This window comes from Lathamus discolor, chromosome 15 (genome assembly GCF_037157495.1).
Source record: "Lathamus discolor isolate bLatDis1 chromosome 15, bLatDis1.hap1, whole genome shotgun sequence".
In the NCBI taxonomy this organism is placed as follows: domain Eukaryota; kingdom Metazoa; phylum Chordata; class Aves; order Psittaciformes; family Psittacidae; genus Lathamus; species Lathamus discolor.
The window spans coordinates 11,318,311-11,335,062 of record NC_088898.1 but is presented as its reverse complement, the minus strand read 5'-3'; the positions used below and the strand labels follow the sequence as shown (position 1 = coordinate 11,335,062).

The window sequence follows — 16,752 nt, the reverse complement described above, 5'->3', positions numbered from 1 at the left end:
TCCCAACCTTGTATGGGATGGTGATCAAGCGATCCACCTGGCAGCCTGACCAGCACATCTCCCTCGACCTCTCCTGGCATGGAAGGCTCCAGCAGCTTTTCCCAGTCCTCCCACCCACTTGGAGTACAAGCAGTCTCCCTGGGCAACAATGAGGGACAGGAGCTAGTCCTGGCTGTCTGGAGGGCTGAAGTCAAGGAAGATGCTCTACCTCAAGGTGTGACCACCTGAAGGGGTGGGAACAAGCATGGTCTCCCAACCACGCTCCAGGGTAGCTCAGCTCCCTCCCAACAGGGGAAGAGGGTGGTAACCTTGCCCTTCCCTCCACCAGGCACTGGGAACCATCACCTCCTCCTCCTCCCCCTTCCCAAGGCTAATCCTAACATCCCCTCAGCTGTCCCCACCCCAGACTCTGACAGCTCCAGGGTCAGGCCTCCCTTAGTGCCTGGAAATCTGGGAAGTCACTCCTGTTATGAGGGGCTGCATCCCAGACCAGGAAAAGGAGCAGACCAAGCCACGGGTGCTGCGCTGCCCAGTGTGTTTAATTCTCACATACACATGTGGGACAAACCCTGTCGCCACCGGGGACGTCGGGGCAGGGCACCCACCAGCTTCACCGAAGCTCTGCCGTGCTGGGGAGGTCGGAGCACCCACCGGCACATGGGAAGTCCGGTGACAGTGGAGAACAGGCAAGTTCAACAGAAAGGAAAACCAGGAGAGCCGAGAACACCGGGAGCCTGTTGCCACCCCCCCAACACCGGGTCTGGCTGCACCAGCTCCAGGCTGGTGCCGCTGCTGCAGCCCGGGCAGCGGAGTCAGTAGCCTTCATCTGCCCAGGTGATCTCGTAGTCTGGGTACTCGGCCTTCAGCTTCTCCGTAGTGACGGAGTGGTCGGCTCGCCCGAAGCCCTGGCAGAGGAGAGAGCGGCCCCAGGTAGTGCCTGTACCACCACCCACGGGGGCGCTCACGGCAACCAGAAGCTCCGGCAGCAGCCCCAGACGCCGCTGAGTCCGTGAACCACCGATGGGCTCCGACCCCTCCGCAGCTGCGGTTCAGGCCACCGGCAGCTCAGCCCGGCCCCGCCTGCCGGACAGCGGGTGGTGCCACCCTGGAGCTGGGAAAACAGGCACCGGCATCACCGACACCCTCCCCGCCCGCCATGGAGACGCGATGTGCGCACCCCCGAGCAGCGCGCCTGCCGCGGGAACCCGCGCGGCATCGGGAAGAAGCGGCCGCGCCCACGGGGGTGTGAGACCTGTCCCCCCCCGCGCCCCGGCCCCCGCTTACCACCGAGTATCCGTAGACGTGGATCTTCCTCTCCTGCGGGCGGTGGGAGAGCCGGCCGCCCCCCAGGCACTCGCATTCCAGGCCCTGCCGCGCCAGCTCCGCCGCCGTCCGCTCGTAGATGTCGGCTGCGGGGAGAGGGAGCGGTGGCGCCGGGCACGCGCCGCAGGGGGGGCACACACCGCCCGAGCCCCAGGAGGAGCCGCGGCGCGGGGCAGCCCCGGTACCGCGGGTGCGCGCGCCCCTCACCGTGGTACTCGGCCCAGCCGTGCCCGCGCACGACGTCCTTCCCGGGCGCGCCGGGCGCTCGCACGCGCACCAGCACGTACTTGAACACGCCGTCACCGTCGATCTCCACGTCCCGGACCCCCGAGAGCGCCGCCGCCATCGCGGCCGCCCCGCCCCTTCCGCCGCCGCTGCCAACCAGCTCCCGGCACCGCCCACGGGTGCCCGCCCACCGGCGGGGCGGGGCCCTGGTCGCGGGTACTGCGGCGGTACCGGGGGATTCTCTTCCGGCCTCGCCCGACGGTGTCGGGGTCCGGTCGTGGTGCTGGGGGCGGTGCGAGGGGCGGTCCGGCCGGGAGGGGGCCTGCGGCACCAGGACCGGCAGCGCGGCCGGCGCTGGGCAGGACCGTGGGGCATCCCCGGGCGAGCGGCGAAGAGCTGGGCCGTGCCTTCGACCGGCTCTGCCCTCTGCCGGTGCCCCGGCGCCTCCCTGTGGCAGCCCCAAGGCCCTCGGCCGCAGTCAGACCCCCCCCGCCGCTGCAGCCCCATGAGGAGCCTTCCCCTGCCCGGCTGCACACGCAGCCATGGGTGCAGCCGGGACTCGCCGCAGCCCCTGCCCCGCCTTACGGGTTCCCGGGAGCGCCCGCGGGTGCGTTACAGCTCCCGCGCAGGGTCCGCGCTGTACCCGACGGTCACGCAGTGACGTGCTCAGGACACGGACTCGAGGGAGCAGGGACCTTGTGGCGCTCGCTCCCACCGCAGACCGCACCAGTGCATCCCTGCAGGGCTGCCAGCAGCACCGCAGGCTCTGCACGGCCCCAGGACTGCTGCGGTGGGCCCCGGGGCGCTGCTCAGGGTGCCAGGTGCAGGCAGGCACAGGGGGCTCTGCGTGTGCAGGCAGCCAGGCTGGCCAGTGGGCAGAGGCTGGCAGTCCTTGGGGTGCCCTCTCTCTGAGCAAGCATCACTCACCCCGAGAGGGCTCTGTGGGGTCGTGCCAAGGGGCTGGCTGGGACCTGTGCCCCATGGCAAACCTTGGCCAATGCTCCTGCGCCCTGCAGCACCCTCACCTGCAGCCCCCCCCACCAGTGCTGGCTGCCCGCAGCCTGCCTCAGCCTTCTCCTCCACTCCCTGCCACATCTGAGAGGAGGTCCCTGTCCCACCGTGCTGACAGGGCAACACCTATCTACAAAGGGGTGTGAGCCGGGGGGGCGGGGGGTGAGCTGGAGGGGTCCCCACCCCATGTTTACATGATGTCATCCAGGAGGTTGGGGCTGGCCACCCAGTCGAGTGTGCGGGGCTCGGAGGCTGCCATGATCATGCACATGAACTGTTTGCCTGTCCTCTTGTCGATGGGGTAGATGGTGGTGGGGGTGAAGCGTTTGTTGCTCTCCACGAAGTCGCAGAGCTGCTCGTAGACAGCGGGGAACTCGTGGCGCAGGAAGACGCCGCGGATGCGCAGCTCGCGCTGGATGTTGATGAAGCAGACCTCCCGCGCCTTGCGGCCCTCCTCGCCCTCCTTGTCGATATCTGCTGTGCCAGGGGGCGGCGTCAGGATCAATGTCTCCATGTCCCGCTCCTTCTTCAGGATCTTCTTCTCTGGGCTGGAGGAGGCTAAGGCCACCTTGGCGTACTTCCTGACCGTCGGCACCTGCATCTTTGGCGATGGCTTGTCCGGCACTTTTTGGGTGATGGCCACAGTTACATTCAGGAGGAAACATTCGTCGGGGTCGTACTGGTTGCCCGTCTCCCGCAGCTCCCGGGCATACTCCCCCAGGTTGTCCGAGTAGCTGTCCAGCTCCCGCAGGGACAGGTAGGTGGGGGACATCAGCAGACTCTCCAGCCCGAACTGGAGGAAGTTCTCCGCTGAACCGGCATTGGGGAAGCCCAGGAAGAGGACGCCACGGCCACGGGAGAGGTAGCCCACCTTGGCAATGCGTGAGAAGGCCTTGTGCACCTCGGTGTTCTCGCGGCAGAACTGCAGGACGTGGCGGCAGACGCTGCCCACCCGCCCATAGACACAGCTCTCCTTGTGCGTGTCCCAGTCCTCACGGCGGCAGTGCCGGGAGCAGTAGTAGGTGTAGCAGCTGTGGCACGACTTGAAGTAGAGGCAGGCGTTGAACATGGTCTCTGTCCGCCGGCACTTGGCGTTGGAGCACATCATCATGTCATCCTCCTCTGCGCTCAGGTCAGGTGAGCAGTTGTCTGGGGACTTCTCAAAGGTGCTGGCAGGCACTGGGGCAGGCGAGGGGCGTGGGGCGCTGGTGCGGGAGCTGGGACCCGGCTGCTCCTTTGTGGGCCGGGGTGCCTCGGATGTGCCAGGAGGACCTCTCCTGCCCTCGCCTCGCCGCGGAGGCCCTGTGGCACTGGTGCCCAAGAGCTGTTTGAGCTGCTCGGCAAGGCTGTCCCTGTCCCCGGCGCGGTGGCCCGATGTCGGCTTGTAGTCGATGACGAGGTCGGTGATGAGCTCGTCCAGCTGCTCCAGGCTGCGCTGGCGCCCGGAGCTGCTCTCCCTGGGGACGGGCTGCGGGGCACTGGGCACAGCATAGGGCCCGTGCTCTCGCCCCCCGTCCAGCATGTCCCAACTAGCTGAGCGCCTCTCGCTCCTGCCCATCCCGTCGGCGCGGATGTCGTTGTCGGTGATGGTGATCTCCGGTGTGACGTACCAGGAGCGGCCTGGGGGGCCGCGGCCACCATCGGCATGTACCCTCTCAAGGATGGAGCTCTCGGAGAGAGACAGCGCGGCGTAGCGCTTGGGCGAGCTCGACAGGTTGATCACCACCGGCTGGCGGCGCTCCTCGGGGGATAAGGCACGGTGCTGCTCCCGGGCGAGCAGGTTCTCGTAGCTGCGCCCGCGCTGCAGGACCTCCTCCCTGTGCACCGCCGGCGCCAGGATGTTATCCCAGGACTTAGAGTAGTGCTGGGTCTCCCGGCCCAGCCGTGTGGGGGTTACTCCATAGCTGGAGTGCCAGGAGGAGACCATAGCCTCGTGCCCTGCTGGCTGCGGGGTGAAGCGTGACACTTGCAGGGTCTGGTAGGGCAGCGCAGCCCGCTTGGGGCCGTACCAGTCACTGAAGTGCAAGGGCTGCGCGCTGCGGGGCGGGGGGCACGTCCGCGACATCATCTCCCGCTCCCGGTACTTCCCATAGTCCTCGGCATAGAAGACCCGAGCCGAGGAGCCTAGGGCTGGGTACGTCCGGGCGTCCTCAGCATAGAGAGTTTTGACCGGGGTGCCGCGAGGGGGGTAAAAGCGGGGCTCATCCCCGTAGAAGGTGCGGGCGGGCGCCTCCTGCACCAGGTAGCCCCGTGGCTCCTCCACATACAACGTCCGGGGTGGCACCGTGTGGACGGCGGCTTTGGCCGGGTCCTCGGTGTAGAAGTGCTGGGGAACAGCGTGGCGGCCAGGGTAGGGGTAGCTGGCGTAGCCGGAGCTGCGCAGAGGCATGGCGGGGCTGGGGCATCGCGCCGGCTCCTCCGCATAGAAGAACTTGGCGGGGACGCCGGAAGCCGAGAAGGTCATGCAGCCCCTGTCGGGGTATTCCCTGAACTCCCGCGAGGCCGGCACCGGCACTGTCTGGTACGCCAGTGCCCGGGGGTCTGCCTCGTAGTACTCTCCGTGATAGGGCACGAACGGGGGGTCCCCGCTGTAGGAGTCGCTGGGGGTGGGCGTGCGGGACGCGGATACCTGCCGGCCTCCCGGCACCGCCAGGCTGCGGGCAGGAGCGCGGGGCCAGCGCGGCGGCTCCTGCCGGCCCTGCGCTGCCCGCAAGCTGCGTGCTGCGTGCACCAGCACCGCCTCGTCCGGCTTGATGTCCACCCGGCACTTGACGTGGGGGCTGGCCCCCGCCTTGCCGCCGGGCCCCTCCTCGAAGCAGTTGCTGCCCAGGCAGAGCGGGGAGATGCGGCTGACGCTGCTGCGCTGCGGCTGGAGCTTGATGGGGTGCACCTCGTTGGCCATGGCACGCAGCGGAGCCTGGCTCTCGCGGCGCGGCGAGGGCTCGGGCCGGGAGGGCTCCCGTGCCACCCGCAGCACCTCGCGCCCACGCCGGGCCGGCGGCGGCGACGCCGAGACCGCGATGGGCACCGGGGTGAAGGTGGTCTTGACCCGCGGCGCGCTCTTGGAGCGGGTACGGCGCTTCGGCTCGCTTCTCGGTGCCGGGGCTCTGCAGGCGTAAGGGTCCGGCTTCGGGGGCACCCGCCTGCCCGGCGGCCCTGGCGTGGGCTCGGGGGTGCCGGGGTGCGGGCACGGCTGCTCCATGGTCGCGGGGGTGCCCAGCTGCTCCTCCAGCGACTCGTCGAAGTCGAAGCTCCTGCAGTGGCGCTTGTTGAAGGGCTGCGGCTCGCGGGGCAGGGTCGAGGACATGGAGGCATCACATTGTGCCAGGGGCTGGCAGACAATGGAATCCCTGGGGGCTGCAGTGGCCACCTTTATGTCTTGGTACACCGTAGACACGAGGATGTCAGGTGGGTCTGTTCGTGTCATCTTAAAAGCGACTATTCTCCCGCCAGCTCCCCTTCAGATGGCCTCAGAGGAAGGAAGCCGGCCCTGCAAGAGAACAGATGAGGTGCCTGAATCCCAGCAGGGACTTCTGAAGCCGTGACGGCACTGGATATATCCCCACAGCTCCTGGCTTGAGGAGGAGGTTTGGCCGCATCCTCAGAAATGAGGGCTTGGAGACATCCCAGCCTCTGCTGCTGCTGTCTATAGTTGGATCCCAAATGGGGGAAAAAGCTGGAAAAAGACTCCAATCCAATTTGCACCTCCATTTGGGGTGCCAATAACAGAGGGCTGGCAGAACACCCATGAGTGCTCCGGGCACTGCAGGCAGCAGGGCGATGTGCCAGCTCACTGCAGGAAAGAAGGCCACCAACCGCTGTGCCCTGTTACTGGGGTGCAGGACATGGGGACCCTTGTGCAGCATGACAGAAGATGGCAGCATCAGGGGTTTCCACAGTGAATGGGAAGCATGTGCCTGACTCCCCAGTCTGTGACCATGTGTCCCCACGTCCCAGCACATGCTGTACTGAGCACCAGCAATGCAGGCAGGAGCACGACTCCAGGATGGGTGCCAGGAGCACCCACTGTGGTGGCTGTGAAGCTTGCACAGCTCAGGGGCTCCAGGGGTGCAAGAGGCTGTGCCCACCATGGCCCACGAACACTCCTGCGGGGTGCCAACAGTCATAGAATCCCAGCCTGGTTTGTGTTGGAAGGAGCATTAAAGCTCATCCAGCTCCAACCCCTGCCATGGGCAGGGACCCCTTCCACTGGAGCAGCTTGCTCCAAGCCCCTTTGTCCAACCTGGCCTTGAGCACTGCCAGGGATGGGGCAGCCACAGCTTCTCTGGGCACCCTGTGCCAGCGCCTCAGCACCCTCACAGGGAAGAGCTTCTGCCTAAGAGCTCATCTCAGGCTCCCCTCGGGCAGGTTCAAGCCATTCCCCTTGGCCTGTCCCTACAGGCCCTTGTCCCAAGCCCCTCTCCAGGTTTCCTGCAGCCCGTTTAAGCACTGGAGCTGCTCTCAGGTCTCCCCTTCAGGAGCCTTCTCCTCTCCAGGCTGCCCCAGCCCAGCTCTCTCAGCCTGGCTCTGTGCTGTCTTATAGCAGATGTCTTCAGTCCCACTGCTTGCAGCCGCATCACTCCCTGGGGGCTCATCAGTTCCAGCATGGGTGGCACCAGGGCTTGGTAGAGGGGTGCTATGTCAGGTGCCCCAACCCCACGTGCCAGCAGCAACTCCTTCATTGCTCCCCACAGCTCTGAGCAGCACAGACCAGGGTCTCTCTGCAGTAACCCCGCTGTGAGGGGCTGCACTGGCTCTGTGCCCACCAGCTTTGTCTGCTCTTGCATCCTGTGCCCGTGACATGTGTCCAGGGCTTCACAGGTGGGATGGCAGCTGCGGCTCCTGTAGCACCCATCGAGCACCAGCACCATGCACCCACCTGCTCCTGGGCAATGGTGCCAGGGTGGGCAGGGCCCCAACCACGTGTGACCCCACTGTGTGACCAGGGGGGACATGAGCACAAGCTCCCCCCAAGTGACTGGCACCAAGTGGATGTGCCACCAGCTTTGCCCATGGCAGAGACACTCGGCCAGGTTTAATGGTTATTACATCCTATGAGGGTTTGGCCAAGATGGGCACCAGCCGCTCTACAAGGCACTAAAGGAGCACAGCAAAGGCCAGCAAAAGGCATTTGGCTTTGAACAGCAGCAGAGGACCACAGAAAGGTGTTTCTGGGAGAAAAGGAAGAGACTTTATTCGGTGAGCAGCAGTATGCACTATGCAGAGATGGAGGGCAGCTTGGGTCGCCCCTCACTACCCGGCTAAAGCCCTTTCTCATCCCAAAGCAGGGGTGCAGATGCTGGAGCTGAGGTGAGACCAGTGAGGTTGGGGTGTGTGTCCATGGGGTAGGCTGGGGAGATCTTGATGCCAGGAGGAGATGGGGATCCCAGTGCCTCTGAGGCTGGGAGGAAAGGTTTATTCCCATAGTGGTGGTTCAGCATCAGCCTGGCTGCATTACAGTGCTTGAGAGCTGGGCTGGATCCAGGCAGGCAGCACCCATGCTGCAGCCATGCTGATGGTGGCATTGGGAAGCCCATACCCACGATGTCAGGGTGGCTGGTGGCAGGGAACCACAACCCAGGGTCCTACCTGGTCTGGCGGCAGCAGGGAGGGGGAGTGTGGGTTGACCTGGCCAAGGGCTCCGCAGTGGCTCCATCCCAGCTCTGCAAAATCAAAGAGGCACGTGAGGGTCCTAGGGCAGCCCTGGCCATGGGGGGGGGGGGGGGGGGGGAAGGGGGGGAATACAGGAGGGGCTGGGGAGCACCCTGAGACACCCCTGCAGCTGCAGCTCTGCTGAGCCACACGGAGCTGCAGCCCCGAGGCCACTGTGCACATCCCTAGGGACATGGGCACTGCATCCCATGGGCAGTGGCACATCCCTCTACCCCCCCTCCCCCGCACACCCCGTGCCTGCAGAGCCCGCAGGTTGCCATGGTTTCTCCCAATCATTCCTGCTCTTCTTGGGGAGTGTGGGTGAGAGGGGGGTGTGGGTGCATGGAGAGTGTGGGTGTGAGGGGAGTGTGGGTGCATGGGGAGTGTGGGTGCATGGAGAGTGTGGGTGTGAGGGGAGTGTGGGTGCATGGGGAGTGTGGGTGCATGGAGAGTGTGGGTGCATGGAGAGTGTGGGTGTGAGGGGAGTGTGGGTGCATGGGGAGTGTGGGTGCATGGAGAGTGTGGGTGTGAGGGGAGTGTGGGTGCATGGAGAGTGTGGGTGTGAGGGGAGTGTGGGTGCGTGGGGGGGTGGGTGCATACGGAGTGTGGGTGCATGGGGAGCTGTGGGGGACTGGAGGGAGTGGGGGGGGACCCCGGGCTTTGTGGCACTGCAGCGGTAGCAAAACACCCAAAGAAGCACCCTCTGCCCTTTTGTCGTGGCCCCTCCAGCCCCCCACCCCAGTGCCACCTCTGCAGGGAGAGGGTTACACATCCTTCCCTGCTCGCCCCCCAGCCCTGCTGCTCTCACAGGCTCCAGCGCTGCTGCCCAGGGTCTCTGTGCTGGGTCACCCTGGGGATGCTGACACGGGCTGGCAGCACTTTCTGAGCTCACAGGACACTCCTGAGGACCCCCCTAGGGACACAGCACCCTGCCCATGTCCCCACCACAGGCTGCTTCTCGCAGAGCCCCCCGTGCCCCTGCTGCTGGGCAGGACACACAAACACCCGTGCCCAGCGGGATGCCCACAGGGACCACCCCGCAGCTTGACCTGGCACCAGCACAGAGCCCGGTGACTGCAGAGCCCGGTGCCTCCCGCAGCGCCCCCCTCCATTCCCTGCTGCCCGCAGCGGGGGCTGCCCTCGCTCCTTGCCAAGCTCCTCACCCTGCTCTGGGCCGGGAGCCGGAGGGGCCTGCACGAGGCTGCCGGGAACTGGGTCACTGCCGGCACGTGGCACGTGCTCTCTGTGCAGTGCCCTCCAGTGCTCTCACCACTGCCTAGGCACTGCAGCACCAACCTCCTGCCGTCTGCCCTGTGCCCATGCTGCCTACTGCCTGCCCTGCGCCAAGCACATCACCAGGGCACTGCTGCACTGCACTGACCACTGCCAGGGCACTGCCCTGTGCACGCTGCCCTCCTGCTGCCAGTGCACTGCTCAGCACCCCCTGCCCGCACATCCCACTGAGTACATAGCAGAGCGCTGTCTGGGCACACTGCAGCAGCTGCACTGCCAGCACACTACCTACACATGCAGTGCACCAAGCACGCTGCCACTGCACCAGCCCGCAGGCAGCCCCAGAACGCTGTCAGCACACGCTGCACTGCACCGAGCTCCTGGCCTGCCTGTGCCAGCAGCATGCCCTCAGCACACCGGTCCAAAACAGCACCAGGGCAGCATTGTGTGTGCGCTGTGAGCACCATGCTCCTGCAGACGGTGCTGGGAGTATGACCAGTGCACTGCTATGGGTGCACTGCCATGGGTGCACTGCCAGCCCTGACCCCGCTGCACACAGGCTTGGGAGGGCACTGACTGTCACCGCTCCCTGGGCCCTGCCCACACCTGGCACTGCCCAGAGCCAGGGAACACCTGGCCCCTGGCTCCTGCCCGATGAATTGGCAAATAGAAGCTTCCCCCCTCTGTGCCCCCCCCAGGGCACCCCGCAACACACAGAGTGCTCTGTGCCCCTGCAGCGTTGCCCCAGCCGTGCATCTCATGGCCGCTTCACACCTCCCTGTGTCCCTCCGTCCCTGAGCCCCCCGCAGACTCCCGCACACACACTGCACAGCCCCAACACCTCCAGCCCTGGCCACCTCCCGAGAGGGGCTCATCCTCCCGCGGGGAGCGGCACCCCCAGTCCAGGAGGGTGCCTCGGTGCTGGCACCAGGCGAGGGGGTGCAGCACCCCCAGGGCACAAGAGATGCCCCTACCCCAGCCAGCCCCCTCCCCCCCACCTCGAAGCTTGTCAACGGGCGCGGCCTGGGGGCAATGGGGGACCCCGAGGGGGGCCGCAGTTCCCAGGCCGGGGGGGCCGGGGGGAGCAGGGCTGTCCCGGGCGCTGCCGCGAACCGCGGACCCCAGGGCGGTGGCCGCGGGATTCCCTCCTCCCCCACTGCGCACCGGCACCGGGAGGCACCGGGCCCGCTGGGCCGCACCGAGCGCTGCAGGGGGAGATTGCCTGGCCGGGGTACTGCGGCGGGATGGAGAAGAGGATGAGGATGGGGATGCGGATGAGGATGGGGAACACGGGGGTGGGGTGCGATGCGTTGGGTGACTCGGCCGCGGGTGAGGGATGGGAATGGCCCCAGGAGACCCGAGGGATGGGAAGGGCACAGCGGGATGGGGACAGGGATGTGCGGCATGAACTGGGGGGGGCGGGGATCAGGGAGCACGGGCAGCCGGGGGGATGCCCCCGGAGGGTCTCAGGAGGATGGGACTGGGATGTGAAAAGGGGGGAGTGAGATGGGGACTCGAGGAGAGGGCATAGGGGGATGGGACGCGATGCGATGGTCCAGAGGGGTCGGGGAGATGGACTGGTCAGGGTTCCCAGGGAGTACGACAGGCCGGAGCCCCCTGTCCGGGCCCCCCCCTTACCTGCTCCGCGCCCGCCGCCCCAGCGGCCCCCCCGCCGCATCCTCTACACCACCACCGCGCTAGGCTCGGGCTGCCGCCGCAGCCGCGGTGGCCATGGCCCGGCTCCGCCCGATCCCGCACGGCCCAGTCCGGTAGGGCACGGCACGGCTCAGCACGGCTCGGCACGGCTCAGCACGGCACGGCTCGGCTCGGCTCGGCTCGGCACGGCACGGCACGGCACGGCACGGCGCTCCGCCGCGGCCGCTCGGCTCCGCCGCCGCTTGTTTTCCCATAAATACGGCAGGCGGAGTTACTGGCCGGGGCCGGGACCGGGACCGGAGCCACCCACCGGCACCGCCCCCGGCCCCGGGCCCATTCAACGGGCCCAGCTCTGGCTCCGCTCGGCAGCGGCCCCCATCCCCATCTCCATCCCCATCTCCATCCCCATCTCCATCCCCATCCCCATCCCTATCCTCGTTGTGCCGTGCCCTCGCAGGCTCCTGCCCTCACGCTGGCAGATCCCCGGTGCCGGCAGCCCCTGGGCCAGTCCCCGCCTGACCTTGGCCCATCGTGGCCAGTGAAATCCCCGACAAGCTCCTCTGAGGCGCGGCCTCATTTCCCGGAGGCGCTGGGGCTGCCACTGCCCGCGGCCGGGAGACGCTCAGTGATGAGCAGGGAACTCGCCGAGGCGGAGGAAGGCGGCCGCCGGCGGCTCTCGGCGCGCAGCGGCTCCAGAGACTCTGCCTCAGTTTCCCATCTCCCGCCTCCCCGAGGCACCGCTGGTGCAGCCGAGGGCCCCGGCACCGGTGGGTGCCCCGGGAAGGAGCCTCAGCGCTGGGGACCTTCTCCGAGCCCAGTGCTGAGCTCTGCCCTCCCCGCCAGTCCCTGCGTGGCCGGTGCCTACCGGGATGTGCTTGAGTTCAAAATCCTCCATAGCCGAGACCGTTCCCCCCCCGCGCTGTGGCTCCGGGAGCATCCTCCCGTGGTCCGCACGCAGCTGAGCCGGGCGCTGCAGCGCACTGGTGTTGCCATGACTCCTGCAGGAATGCGGCCCGGCGTGGTGCGTTTGGCCCCCGCGTGTCTTGTGTTCCGCAGCAGGGCACCGGCCGAGCTCACTGCCCAGATGAGGGGACACAGCTGCTGCCGGGGCGAGCAGGGTCGGGAGGAGCAGCTCCCCGGGGAGCTGCGGCCTCGCTCAGCCAGGCCCGGCTCCTCCCCCGCCGGTTCCCATTTTCCTCCCTGCAGGACGCAGGGCTCCGGCTCCCTGCCCGGTGCCCCCCGCGGCCCCCGCCCGCGGCTCCATCTGCTCCCACCGGCTGCCGGCCCCGCGCCGGAGCAGAGCCGGGCGAGTTCCTGACGCGGTCACTGGTGCCAGCCCGGAGCCCTGCCAGGGGCTGCCGGGGCTCAGCACCCCCCGTAGCGCCCCCACACAGGCGATGCAGGAGCCCAAATCCTACGGGCATGCAATGGAGTCCCGGCATGGAGAATGCTGCTGCCACGTGCCTTCCCCGAGGGCACCCCCTTTGGTGCCACCCTCTGACCTTGCAGATGTGGCCCTGAGTGGCACCTACATGGATTGGGGTCACCGATCCAGAGCTCCATGCTTTGGAGTGGCCACAGGGCCTTGGACAAGGGGCTGGACCACGTTCCCCAAGCCCTGTGGCAGGGGGTGGTGGAACCATCTGCTACCCCCACTGGGAGGCTGCTATTTTAGGCTGGAAAGTGCTGAGGGATCCAACTGGACCATGAGCATGTCTTCTCGCCGCCGGAGATGCTGGAGCCATGGCATGTGCTGCTGTCACTGGGGTTGTGGCTGCCTCCTCCTCCTCGAGCCAGGGGCAGCCTGAAGGAAAGGAGATGCCACAGGAGGAGGATGGAAGTTGTGTGGAGCTCACTGGGAGTGGGCAAGGCGGGCTCTGGGGCACGTGGCTGCTGTGGCTGTGGCACCCCCGGGCACCCCGACCGGGGCACTCAGAAGGGGACAGCCCCGGGGTGGCCCTTGGGTGCAGTGGGGGCTGTCCCCAGCCTCGTGCCTGCTGCTGCAGGGGGGCAGCCCCTCAGCTGGAGGGACCCCCCTCACAGCCCCGTGCGGTGGCAGCGCTCTGCGGAGGGACAGGGCTGTCCCTGCCCCAGTGCTGGGCCCCTGCCGTGGCTGTGCATGTCCAGGCTTGTCCCTGGCCGAGCTGCCAGGCCCTGTCCTGTGGGGAGGACACGGGCAGTCAGGGGGACGACACGAGCCGGGCTCGTTCCTACAGTCCTGCAAGTGAAAGGTCAGCACCGTGCCAGCTCCTGCCCGTGCTGGGTGCGCGGCCCCGTGTGCCCCCATGGCTCCGTCAGGGCCAAGAGCTGGGGCTGAGTGGGGGAATCCCCCCCCCCTTGTGTGGGGCTATTGCTTGGCCAGTGCTGGGCTCCCCCAAGCCCAGCAGGGAGCAGAGCTGCGACAGGCCCTCTGTTGCCGTGACTCAGTTTCCCCACCGGCACCACGCTCCTGCCCTCTGCTGATCGTGGCTGGGAGAGGCCCGCCCTGTGCCGCACCGGGGGCTGAAGCTGTCCATGTGGCTCCGCCCGGTGGGCAGCACTGGGTTGGTCCGTGCCTGTGGCTGCAGGTCACAGACTCAGCTCTGCCATGCCCTGGCCAAGGGGAAACTGAGGCACAGAGGAACACCGTGCCCACGGGTCACAGTGAGGATCACTGGGGAATGGTGATGATGCTGAGCACTTGGGCAGCCCCAGAACACGACAGATCTCAGCCCTGGGGGGACATGGACTCCCAGACAGTGGGACGCCTGGGGGAGAGCCCGTCCAGGGACCTGCGTGTGCCATGAACAGCACCAGGAACATGCTGGGAATGCTGCGCGTTGCCCCACTTCCTCCTCAGCTGCTGAATTTAGAGCAGGGATCAATGTTCGATCCCTTCCCCTTGCGCCCTGCTCATCATCTCCCTGGTGCTGCTGTCCCAGGTGCGCAGCTCCCAGCTGGGGCGATGCTCCCGTTGCCCTGAGCTGGCTGTGTCAGGGGTCTCTCCCCTCCTCCCAGCTTCTCTCACCCTTCCCTGGCATCACCTCCTTTTCCCCAGCCCTGAAACGAAGGAGAACCAGGCCCTGCTGCCTGCCTCAGAGCTCAGGAGGGAGCTGGATCTTGCCCGCAGCTCCTGATGCCTTTGGTGGCAAGAGGGTGAGTGTGAAGTGTGTAAAGCAGCTGCTGGCTTTAGTGTCCCTGCCTGTAAAGAGCTGCAGACCCACATCCCCTTCTGCCTCCTTGGGAATGACGGATCAGCCCCCAGAGGCAGAGTCTTGAGGGCATCCATGCACAGGGCATCCATCTCCTGCCACACAGCAGTGCCAGAGGCAGACATCCCGTTTGGGGTGCCCTCACCCCCCATGGTAGCAGCGGGAGGGATCTGGTGCTGCCTGGCCAGCAGGATGCAGCTGTGGTGCGTGATGGAGCTGTACCCGGGCAGCACCAGCACTGGGCAGCCTCCCAAGTGATGCCACACACCAGCAGCATCATACCCTGGAGCCACCGGCACCCGCAGTGACGCATGAACCAACCTCCTCATGCTGGGCTGTGACTACAGCATGGGCAGCGCTCGAGGCCACCACTGCGCACCCCTGCTCGGAGCTGCTGCCTGCCAGCGGCACAAGGAGGGTTTCTCCTCCCAGATCCGGGGAAAGCCTCTTCCCAGCCTGCTCAGGGACCTCAGGACAGGCAGAGCTCCGCCAGGCCAAGACTCGCTGTCCCAGAGCAGTCAATGGCTGGCACTGCAGGACACAGCATCCTCCTCCCCTCATCTCACCCCTGCAGTGACAGCCAGCCACACCACTGCTTCCCTCCTTGCTGCCACCTATTTGGAGATCACTGGTTTTAGTGGGCTCAGAAGCTGACTTGCCCATAGGCAGTATCCCACATACAGCCCAAGTGCACACAGGGAACCTCCTGCTCTAACCCATTATTGTGCTCTGGGTTCCCAAAGGCTGCTCCATGCCCGAAGCTGCAGCTTGAGCCAATGCCACCACATCTCACCCGACCAAGGCCTGCCCAAGCCTGCGGGACCCACCGCCTCCAGCCACTGTCTGATGGTGCCAGGGGATCATTTCCTCTGCTCAGCAACTCCTCTGTGGTGTGGCTGAAGGCTGGATGCTCCCTGTGAGCTGTCCTAGGGCCAGGGACACGAGTGACATCCCTGAGGTACTGAAGGCTTGTTTTGGAGGCAAATGCACAAGTCAAGGAGGCTCAAGCCCTGCTATAGTTAAGCAGCAGACTGAGCCATCACTGGATTAATTGTATTATGCCATGATTGAGGCTGTTGCTTGGTTACAGCAGCCGGTCCCTGAGCCCATCCTACTGCAGGAATTCCCCAGTATCACTTGTTTCAATCTCTGGGGCATCCCAGAAGACTAGGACTGCTAACGGCCTCTCCATGCAGCAGGAAGGGGAAGCTGCAGGCAGCTGCAGGCAGAAGAGCCATCAGCCCCCTTGCCCCAGCCACCCCCTGCCTGCTCACTGCCCTCCCCTCAGCTCTGCCTGCCCCAGCTTTGCCTCTGCCGTGTGTTTGTCCAAGAGCACTCGAGGTTCCAAGTCCTGCAGTTATTCTGTGTCCTGCTAAATGCTGGGCTGCCCCCCAGTGCAGACCAGAGCATCCCTTTGCTCCGGAGGGTGCCTTCATCCACGTCTTGTTGCAGCAGCTGCAGCAAGTCACACACCGAGTTGCCAAGAGACAGGCGCTGCTCAGTGTGACGCTGGATCCCAGCGCAGGGAACCCTCCCTGCTCAAACACTGCGTGCACAGCTCCAGTCATGTCTCCAATCAGCAGCACAGCCTCTGCTTTTCCCACTGGGACGCTACACACGGTGTCCCCAAAGCAGACAGACAGCGTCCCGCAGACGGGTCCCTTCTCCTCCCCGATGGCGCCGCCAGCCCAGCCGGATGCCTGAGCGCATGGAGGCTGCTCCCCCTGCAGCAATTCCCGAGCAATCCCAGCTGCGAGGACACAGGGACCTCGGAGGTACCTCGACGTTCGTGAACACTCCACCTTCAAGCTGGCACGGTGGAAGCCAAGATGCAAGCAGAACAGCAGCAACCTCAAGAATGGGGCTCTCCACACTGCGGATAAACCTGCACTTCTCCCTCCTGCTGCTCTAAACCAAGCACAACCTGGTCCAACATCAGCTCTGGGTTCACTCCAAGAACCCACAGCTCCGCAGCCCTCGAATTTCTTTTCTTTGGGTGACTGATAAACCCCAAAGCTACCACACTGGTACCTTTTGAGATGCTCACAGGAACTATTTATATCCATGTGATCCTGCAGAAGCTTCCTCATAACAACAGGCACACACATGCTTTTTATATTTAGCTTACTCAAAGACTGGGCATGGGAGAGCCAAGCTCAGTCTGTTTCTTTCCCCCCTCACTTCTGCTTGCTGGTATGGGATAACACCTCATGCTGCAGTCCCAGTTGCGTTCAGCATTCCTGAAAAAGGGAGAAATCCAAGCCTAAAATGCACCTTTTTTCCTGCTATTCCCTTGCATGCTCCCGCTTCACTTCCAGGGTGGGATTGCTCTGGCTGTTGAAGCCAAAACACGGCATGCACCCTCCTGGGGCTCCAGTGCAAGTGAAGAGAGCTCCTGCATCTGCTTTTCTCTTTCAGAGGAGTATTTTGAACACAGTGACTCATCTCTTGTTTTCCTCTC

The 16,752-nt window shown here is 65.6% G+C and overlaps 2 protein-coding genes across 5 annotated transcripts; both read right to left on the bottom strand.

Annotated features, from left to right (window-relative positions):
- Nucleotides 1–521: 521 nt before the first annotated feature.
- On the bottom strand, nucleotides 522–2,070 carry PHPT1 (phosphohistidine phosphatase 1). 2 transcript variants are annotated; one of them, XM_065695677.1, is made up of 3 exons: nucleotides 1,611–2,070; nucleotides 1,285–1,409; nucleotides 522–905 (listed from the first exon to the last, which is right to left on the bottom strand). In XM_065695677.1, the coding sequence occupies exons 1-3, from the start codon at nucleotides 2,053–2,055 to the stop codon at nucleotides 813–815; spliced, it is 663 nt and encodes a 220-aa protein (XP_065551749.1). In that variant the 5' UTR covers nucleotides 2,056–2,070; the 3' UTR covers nucleotides 522–812. The 2 variants fall into 2 exon arrangements, with proteins under 2 accessions (XP_065551749.1, XP_065551750.1); XM_065695678.1 differs by having other exon boundaries at nucleotides 1,531–1,711.
- Nucleotides 2,071–2,082: 12 nt separating this feature from the next.
- AJM1 (apical junction component 1 homolog) lies at nucleotides 2,083–12,382 on the bottom strand. Of its 3 annotated transcripts, none has more exons than XM_065695675.1 (3): nucleotides 11,966–12,382; nucleotides 8,149–8,222; nucleotides 2,083–6,049 (listed from the first exon to the last, which is right to left on the bottom strand). In XM_065695675.1, exon 3 carries the CDS (start codon nucleotides 5,984–5,986, stop codon nucleotides 2,750–2,752), a length of 3,237 nt encoding a protein of 1,078 aa, XP_065551747.1. In that variant the 5' UTR covers nucleotides 5,987–6,049; nucleotides 8,149–8,222; nucleotides 11,966–12,382; the 3' UTR covers nucleotides 2,083–2,749. The 3 variants fall into 3 exon arrangements, with proteins under 3 accessions (XP_065551747.1, XP_065551746.1, XP_065551748.1); XM_065695674.1 differs by lacking the exon at nucleotides 11,966–12,382 and adding an exon at nucleotides 11,083–11,310; XM_065695676.1 differs by lacking the exon at nucleotides 11,966–12,382 and adding an exon at nucleotides 9,375–9,728.
- Nucleotides 12,383–16,752: the final 4,370 nt, after the last annotated feature.